The sequence below is a fragment of the Oncorhynchus nerka genome, linkage group LG26 (genome assembly GCF_034236695.1).
Source record: "Oncorhynchus nerka isolate Pitt River linkage group LG26, Oner_Uvic_2.0, whole genome shotgun sequence".
Classification (NCBI taxonomy): domain Eukaryota; kingdom Metazoa; phylum Chordata; class Actinopteri; order Salmoniformes; family Salmonidae; genus Oncorhynchus; species Oncorhynchus nerka.
This window is the reverse complement of record NC_088421.1, coordinates 41,851,974-41,860,324: the sequence shown is the minus strand read 5'-3', so window position 1 is coordinate 41,860,324 and position 8,351 is coordinate 41,851,974. Positions and strand designations below refer to the sequence as shown.

Here is an 8,351-nt window from a genome sequence, read left to right as displayed (position 1 = left end):
CATGTATTACATAAGGATGCAGTCGATGATATAGTGTACAGTATATACGTATGCATATGAGATGAATAATGTAGGGTAAGTAACATTATATAAGGTAGCATTGTTTAAAGTGGCTAGTGATATATTTTACATCATTTCCCATCAATTCCCATTATTAAAGTGGCTGGAGTTGAGTCAGTGTCAGTGTCAGTGTGTTGGCAGCAGCCACTCAATGTTAGTGGTGGCTGTTTAACAGTCTGATGGCCTTGAGATAAAAGCTGTTTTTCAGTCTCTCGGTCCCAGCTTTGATGCACCTGTACTGACCTCGCCTTCTGGATGATAGCGGGGTGAACAGGCAGTGGCTCGGGTGGTTGATGTCCTTGATGATCTTTATGGCCTTGCTGTAACATCGGGTGGTGTAGGTGTCCTGGAGGGCAGGTAGTTTGCCCCCGGTGATGCGTTGTGCAGACCTCACTACCCTCTGGAGAGCCTTACGGTTGAGGGCGGAGCAGTTGCCGTACCAGGCGGTGATACAGCCCGCCAGGATGCTCTCGATTGTGCATCTGTAGAAGTTTGTGAGTGCTTTTGGTGACAAGCCAAATTTCTTCAGCCTCCTGAGGTTGAAGAGGCACTGCTGCGCCTTCTTCACGATGCTGTCTGTGTGAGTGGACCAATTCAGTTTGTCTGTGATGTGTATGCCGAGGAACTTAAAACTTGCTACCCTATCCACTACTGTTCCATCGATGTGGATAGGGGGGTGTTCCCTCTGCTGTTTCCTGAAGTCCACAATCATCTCCTTAGTTTTGTTGACGTTGAGTGTGAGGTTATTTTCCTGACACCACACTCCGAGGGCCCTCACCTCCTCCCTGTAGGCCGTCTCGTCGTTGTTGGTAATCAAGCCTACCACTGTTGTGTCGTCCGCAAACTTGATGATTGAGTTGGAGGCGTGCGTGGCCACGCAGTCGTGGGTGAACAGGGAGTACAGGAGAGGGCTCAGAACGCACCCCTGTGGGGCCCCGTGTTGAGGATCAGCGGGAGGAGATGTTGTTGCCTACCCTCACCACCTGGGGGCGGCCCGTCAGGAAGTCCAGTACCCAGTTGCACAGGGCGGGGTCGAGACCCAGGGTCTCGAGCTTGATGACGAGCTTGGAGGGTACTATGGTGTTGAATGCCGAGCTGTAGTCGATGAACAGCATTCTCACATAGGTATTCCTCTTGTCCAGATGGGTTAGGCAGTGTGCAGTGTGGTTGAGATTGCATCGTCTGTGGACCTATTTGGGCGGTAAGCAAATTGGAGTGGGTCTAGGGTGTCAGGTAGGGTGGAGGTGATATGGTCCTTGACTAGTCTCTCAAAGCACTTCATGATGACGGAAGTGAGTGCTACGGGCGGTAGTCGTTTAGCTCAGTTACCTTAGCTTTCTTGGGAACAGGAACAATGGTGGCCCTCTTGAAGCATGTGGGAACAGCAGACTGGTATAGGGATTGATTGAATATGTCCGTAAACACACCGGCCAGCTAGTCTGCGCATGCTCTGAGGGCGCGGCTGGGGATGCCGTCTGGGCCTGCAGCCTTGCGAGGGTTAACACGTTTAAATGTCTTACTCACCTCGGCTGCAGTGAAGGAGAGACCACATGTTTTCGTTGCAGGCCGTGTCAGTGGCACTGTATTGTCCTCAAAGCGGGCAAAAAAGTTATTTAGTCTGCCTGGGAGCAAGACATCCTGGTCCGTGACTGGGCTGGGTTTCTTCTTGTAGTCCGTGATTGACTGTAGACCCTGCCACATGTCTCTTGTGTCTGAGCCGTTGAATTGAGATTCTACTTTGTCTCTGTACTGACGCTTAGCTTGTTTGATAGCCTTGCGGAGGGAATAGCTGCACTGTTTGTATTCAGTCATGTTACCAGACACCTGGCCCGCCCTGATTAAAAGCAGTGGTTCGCGCTTTCAGTTTCACGCGAATGCTGCCATCAATCCCCGGTTTCTGGTTAGGGAATATTTTAATCGTTGCTATGGGAACGACATCTTCAACGCACGTTCTAATGAACTCGCACACCGAATCAGCGTATTCGTCAATATTGTTATCTGACGCAATACGAAACATGTCCCAGTCCACGTGATGAAAGCAGTCTTGGAGTGTGGAGTCAGCTTGGTCGGACCAGCGTTGGACAGACCTCAGCGTGGGAGCCTCTTGTTTAAGTTTCTGTCTGTAGGCAGGGATCAACAAAATGGAGTCGTGGTCAGCTTTTCCGAAAGGGGGGCGGGGCAGGGCCTTATATGCGTCGCGGAAGTTAGAGTAACAATGATCCAAGGGTTTACCATCCCTAGTTGCGCAATCGATATGCTGATAAAATTTAGGGAGTCTTGTTTTCAGATTAGCTTTGTTAAAATCCCCAGCTACAATGAATGCAGCCTCCGGATAAATGGTTTCCAGTTTGCAAAGAGTTAAATAAAGTTTGTTCAGAGCCATCGATGTGTCTGCTTGGGGGGGGGATATATACGGCTGTGATTATAATCGAAGAGAATTCTCTTGGTAGATAATGCGGTCTACATTTGATTGTGAGGAATTCTAAATCAGGTGAACAGAAGGATTTGAGTTCCTGTATGTTTCTTTCATCACACCATGTCTCGTTAGTCATGAGGCATACGCCCCCGCCACTCTTCTTACCTCTTACCAGTGTAGAGGTATACTTACCTCTAGCATTGTCTAGTGGAACTGTACAGTGTAGAGGTATACTTACTGTATCATTGGCTAGTGGAACTGTACAGTGTAGAGGTATACTTACTGTAGCATGAACAGGAGGAAGGGTCTAGCAGGAGGAAGGGTCTAGCAGGAGGAATGGTCTAGCAGGAGGAAGGGTCTAGCAGGAGGAAGGGTCTAGGAGGAGGAATGGTCTAGCAGGAGGAAGGGTCTAGCAGGAGGAAGGGTCTAGCAGGAGGAAGGGTCTAGCAGGAGGAAGGGTCTAGCAGGAGGAAGGGTCTAGCAGGAGGAAGGGTCTAGGAGGAGGAAGGGTCTAGCAGGAGGAAGGGTCTAGCAGGAGAAAGGGTCTAGCAGGAGGAAGGGTCTAGGAGGAGGAAGGGTCTAGCAGGAGGAAGGGTCTAGCAGGAGGAAGGGTCTAGGAGGAGGAAGAGTCTAGCAGGAGGAAGGGTCTAGCAGGAGGAAGGGTCTAGCAGGAGGAAGGGTCTAGCAGGAGGAAGGGTCTAGGAGGAGGAAGGGTCTAGCAGGAGGAAGGGTCTAGCAGGAGGAAGGGTCTAGCAGGAGGAAGGGTCTAGCAGGAGGAAGGGTCCAGCAGGAGGAAGGGTCTAGCAGGAGGAAGGGTCTAGCAGGAGGAAGGGTCTAGCAGGAGGAAGGGGAGGAAGGGTCCAGCAGGAGGAAGGGTCTAGCAGGAGGAAGGGTCCAGCAGGAGGAAGGGTCTATCAGGAGGAAGGGTCTAGCAGGAGGAAGGGTCTAGCAGGAGGAAGGGTCCAGCAGGAGGAAGGGTCTATCAGGAGGAAGGGTCTAGTGAAATGAATAAAGTTGTACATGCGTTCTGGGTACTATTGTTACATGTTATTTCATTGATGAATTCCCATCGTAGTAGTTGATTGTTTTGTGTTTTGTGTGCAGATGATTTGCTGACCCTGAAAGCCTGCCCTCCACCTGAGGAGGAGTTTGTTGACATTTTTCAGAAAGTCAAGTACTCCTTCTGTCTGCTGGTGAGCCCATGTAGTGGACTAACAGAGATGTTTGTTTCTGTCCATTGTCCCTCTCTGTCACACAAAATCAATCTTTCGTATGAAAGGCTAATTTCTTTCTAACTTTCTCACCTCAGTATACTCCGGGGTCTGGTGTAGTGCTAACCTTCTCGACTCTGGACAACACATGTCCCCTTGGAGACGGGGTTCCAGCATCCTTACATATTTTCTGCCCTCTGTCTATCTCCCAATATGTTCCTACATCTGCCTACCCTCTGTCTATCTCCCAATATGTTCCTACATCTGTCTGCCCTCTGTTTATCTCCTAATATGTTCCTACATCTTTCTACCCTCTGTCTATCTCCCAATATGTTCCTACATCTGTCTACCCTCTGTCTATCTCCCAATATGTTCCTACATATGTCTACCCTCTGTCTATCTCCCAATATGTTCCTACATCTTTCTACCCTCTGTCTCTCTCCCAATATGTTCCTACCAGTGTCTACCCTCTGTCTATCTCCCAATATGTTCCTACATCTGTCTACCCTCTGTCTATCTCCCAATCTGTTCCTACAGCTGTCTTCCCTCTGCCTATCTACCAATCTCTTCCTACATCTGTCTACCCTCTGTCTATCTTCCAATATGTTCCTACATCTGACTACCCTCTGTCTATCTCCCAATATGTTCCTACATCTGCTACCCTCTGTCTATCTCCCAATATGTTCCTACATCTGTCTACCCTCTGTCTATCTCCCAAGATGTTCCTACATCTGTCTACCCTCTGTCTATCTCCCAATCTGTTCCTACATCTGTCTTCCCTCTGCCTATCTACCAATCTCTTCCTACATCTGTCTGCCCTCTGTCTATCTCCCAATATGTTCCTACATCTGTCTACCCTCTGTCTATCTACCAATATGTTCCTACATCTGTCTACCCTCTGTCTATCTCACAATATGTTCCTACATCTGTCTACCCCCTGTCTATCTCCCAATATGTTCCTACATCTGTCTACCCTCTGTCCATCTCCCAATATGTTCCTACATCTGTCTACCCTCTGTCTATCGCCCAATATGTTCCTACATCTGACGACCCTCTGCCTATCTACCAATCTCTTCCTACATCTGTCTACCCTCTGCCTATCTACCAATCTCTTCCTACATCTTTCTGCCCTCCGCCGTCCGCCCATCACCCAATATGTTCCTACTTCTGTCCTATCATGTAATAAAAATACATATTTCTGTTTTCCCTTTAAAAAAAGATGCTCCGTTTTACTATCTGTAGCTCAGTTAGTAGAGCATTAGCATCGGCAGGCTTCCATTCCCAGGACCAGCCGTACATCAAATATATGCAGCGCGACTGTTAAGTTGCTTAGGATAAATATTATGATTATTATGATTCCATTATTTTGCTTTCAGGACCGCCTGAAGTCATCCATCACAGAGCCGTCTTCTGGAGAGCTGGTGCATCACGTCTTTATTCCCCTGGGCCTGGTATGTATTTACTAGACTGGTCCCAGATCTGTCCACTGGGCCTGGTATGTATTTACTAGACTGGTCCCAGACCTGTCCACTGGGCCTGGTATGTATTTACTAGACTGGTCCTAGATCTGTCCACTGGGCCTGGTATGTATTTACTAGACTGGTCCCAGATCTGTCCACTGGGCCTGGTATGTATTTACTAGACTGATCCCAGATCTGTCCACTGGGCCTGGTATGTATTTACTAGACTGATCCCAGATCTGTCCACTGGGCCTGGTATGTATTTACTAGACTGATCCCAGATCTGTCCACTGGGCCTGGTATGTATTTACTAGACTGGTCCCAGACCTGTCCACTGGGCCTGGTATGTATTTACTAGACTGGTCCCAGATCTGTCCACTGGGCCTGGTATGTATTTACTAGACTGATCCCAGACCTGTCCACTGGTTCCAGATCTGTCCACTTGGGCCTGGTATGTATTTACTAGCCTGGTTCCAGACCTGTCCACTGGTTCCAGACCTGTCCACTGGGCCTGGTATGTATTTACTAGCCTGGTTCCAGACCTGTCCACTGGGCCTGGTAGGTATTTACTAGACTGATCACAGACCTGTCCACTGGGCCTGGTATGTATTTACTAGACTGATCCCAGACCTGTCCACTGGGCCTGGTAGGTATTTACTAGACTGGTTTCAGATCTGTCCACTGGGCCTGGTATGTATTTACTAGACTGATCCCAGACCTGTCCACTGGGCCTGGTATGTATTTACTAGCCTGGTTTCAGATCTGCCCACTGGGCCTGGTAGGTATTTACTAGACTGATCCCAGACCTGTCCACTGGGCCTGGTATGTATTTACTAGCCTGGTTTCAGATCTGTCCACTGGGCCTGGTATGTATTTACTAGCCTGGTTTCAGATCTGTCCACTGGGCCTGGTAGGTATTTACTAGACTGATCCCAGACTTGTCCACTGGGCCTGGAAGGTATTTACTAGACTGATTCCAGACTTGTCCACTGGGCCTGGAAGGTATTTACTAGACTGATCCTAGACCTGTCCACTGGTTCCAGAACTGTCCACTGGGCCTGGAAGGTATTTACTAGACTGATCCTAGACCTGTCCACTGGTTCCAGACCTGTCCACTGGGCCGGGTATGTTTTTACTAGCCTGATCACAGACCTGTCCACTGGGCCTGGTATGTATTTACTAGCCTGATCACAGACCTGTCCACTGGTCCCAGACCTGTCCACAAGGCCTGGCAGGTATTTACTAGCCTGGTCCCAGATCTGTCCACTGGTCTTGGTAGGTATTTACTGGCCTGATCCCAGATCTGTGTGTTCTGTAGTGGCCAACTCCATTGGTTGCTGACAATGCACAAGCTAGCAAGATCCCATTGGCTCATTCTAGCATGTATTTGCATATTACCATTATAGAATGCCTACTCTGTGAAGTGTGCATGTGCAATAACTCCATCCACCCTTGCACTCCTTCTAAACAACGCACATTTTTAGAAACTTTGGCAAATGGTAAAGTCTACAAAACTTTGTCCACTCTGTTCGTAACAAATTACAGTTTTGGGAACAGAAAACTTTATTGAGATCAAATGTTTCAGCAATGAGAAAATTAGCAGAATGTCGGCCAAAATCAATCTCGCTCCATCTTCTTCCACTGCTGGCCAATGAGCTTCCTCTCACTACCATATTTGGTAGTGAGTGGAAACGCCAATCGGATGCTTCACATTCACCATTTGAAATATCTGGTTCATTGTTCTATCTTTGGTGATACTGTATGATTATCTGTCTGTCAGTCTATCTGTCGCTGTCTGTCACAGGTGGACATCAGTGTTAAGTCTGATACCGATCCATGTCTCTCTCTCTCTGGTTTCAGATGGTGAAGACTACTGATGGGCCAGAGATGGGGGCGACTGTGGTCAGTCCAGCCTTGACCAGTGGTGCTGTGTCTCTACTGCAGAAACACCTGACCGATGAAGAGAAGGAGCTTTGGAGCTCCCTAGGGCCTAACTGGACCTTACACTGGTAATATAATCATATATGCTATTTAGCAGATGCTTTTATCTAAACCGACTTACAGTCATTTATGCATCATACATCTTACATATGGGTGGTCCCGGGAATCAAACCCACTATACTGGTGTTACAAGCACCATGCTCTACCAACTGAACTATAGGTGAAACTGGTGTGTGTGTGTGTGTGTGTGTGTGTGTGTGTTTGTGTTTGTGTGTGTATGTGTGTACTGCTATGGTGTCTGTGCTTATTGCTGTACAGATGCCGTATCTTACATTTAAAAAAATAATCCTGCAGCAACAGGAAATGTGTGTTGTTGTGTGGATTATAGTTAGACATTTTTTGCAGGGTGCAAGTAAGACATTTAAAATGGAAAATACAAAACTTTAGAAGCCTTTTTAACCCTGGAATACACTACATGTTTGCATTTCCTGCCGAGCAGGACAATTCCTGCAACAACAGGATTATCAAATTAAGATACGGCATCTGTATGATTGTGTGTAGTTCATATGCACATTGTCATCCATAGACAAGGCTCAAGACAAGTCCTGACCTTTGGCCTTTTTCTCTCCCAGCTCCCAGCTTGTTGAGTCTGTCCCTCCATACTCACCTGTCTTTCTGGATGGATGGCAGCCCGAGGCCTTTGACCCAGAAGGTCAACTTTGGGAGGACCCAATCAAGTCACAGCACAAACAGGACGCTCTTCAACACAGTGTAGAGGTATACTTACTGTAGCATTGTCTAGTGGAACTGTACAGTGTAGAGGTATACTTCCTGTAGTATTGTCTAGTGGAACTGTTCAGTGTAGAGGTATACTTACTGTAGCATTGTCTAGTGGAACTGTACAGTGTAGAGGTATACTTACTGTAGCATTGTCTAGTGGAACTGTACAGTGTAGAGGTATACTTACTGTAGTATTGTCTAGTGGAACTGTACAGTGTAGAGGTATACTTCCTGTAGTATTGTCTAGTGGAACTGTACAGTGTAGAGGTATACTTACTGTAGCTTTGTCTAGTGGAACTGTACAGTGTAGAGGTATACTTACTGTAGCATTGTCTAGTGGAACTGTACAGTGTAGAGGTATACTTACTGTAGCATTGTCTAGTGGAACTGTACAGTGTAGAGGTATACTTACTGTACTGTAGCATTGTCTAGTGGAACTGTACAGTGTAGTGGAACTGTACAGTGTATACTTACTAGTAGCAT

At 47.5% G+C, this 8,351-nt stretch overlaps 1 protein-coding gene across 1 annotated transcript in view; it reads left to right on the top strand.

Annotated features, from left to right (window-relative positions):
• eps8l1a (EPS8 signaling adaptor L1a) overlaps positions 1-7,880 on the top strand; it is a 15,901-nt gene extending 8,021 nt beyond the window's left edge. The window contains exons 5-8 of the mRNA XM_065010967.1: positions 3,581-3,669; positions 5,064-5,138; positions 7,008-7,156; positions 7,721-7,880. Of these exons, the coding sequence (XP_064867039.1) occupies positions 3,581-3,669; positions 5,064-5,138; positions 7,008-7,156; positions 7,721-7,880 (473 nt within the window). The remainder of the gene's footprint in view (positions 1-3,580; positions 3,670-5,063; positions 5,139-7,007; positions 7,157-7,720) is intronic.
• Positions 7,881-8,351: the final 471 nt, after the last annotated feature.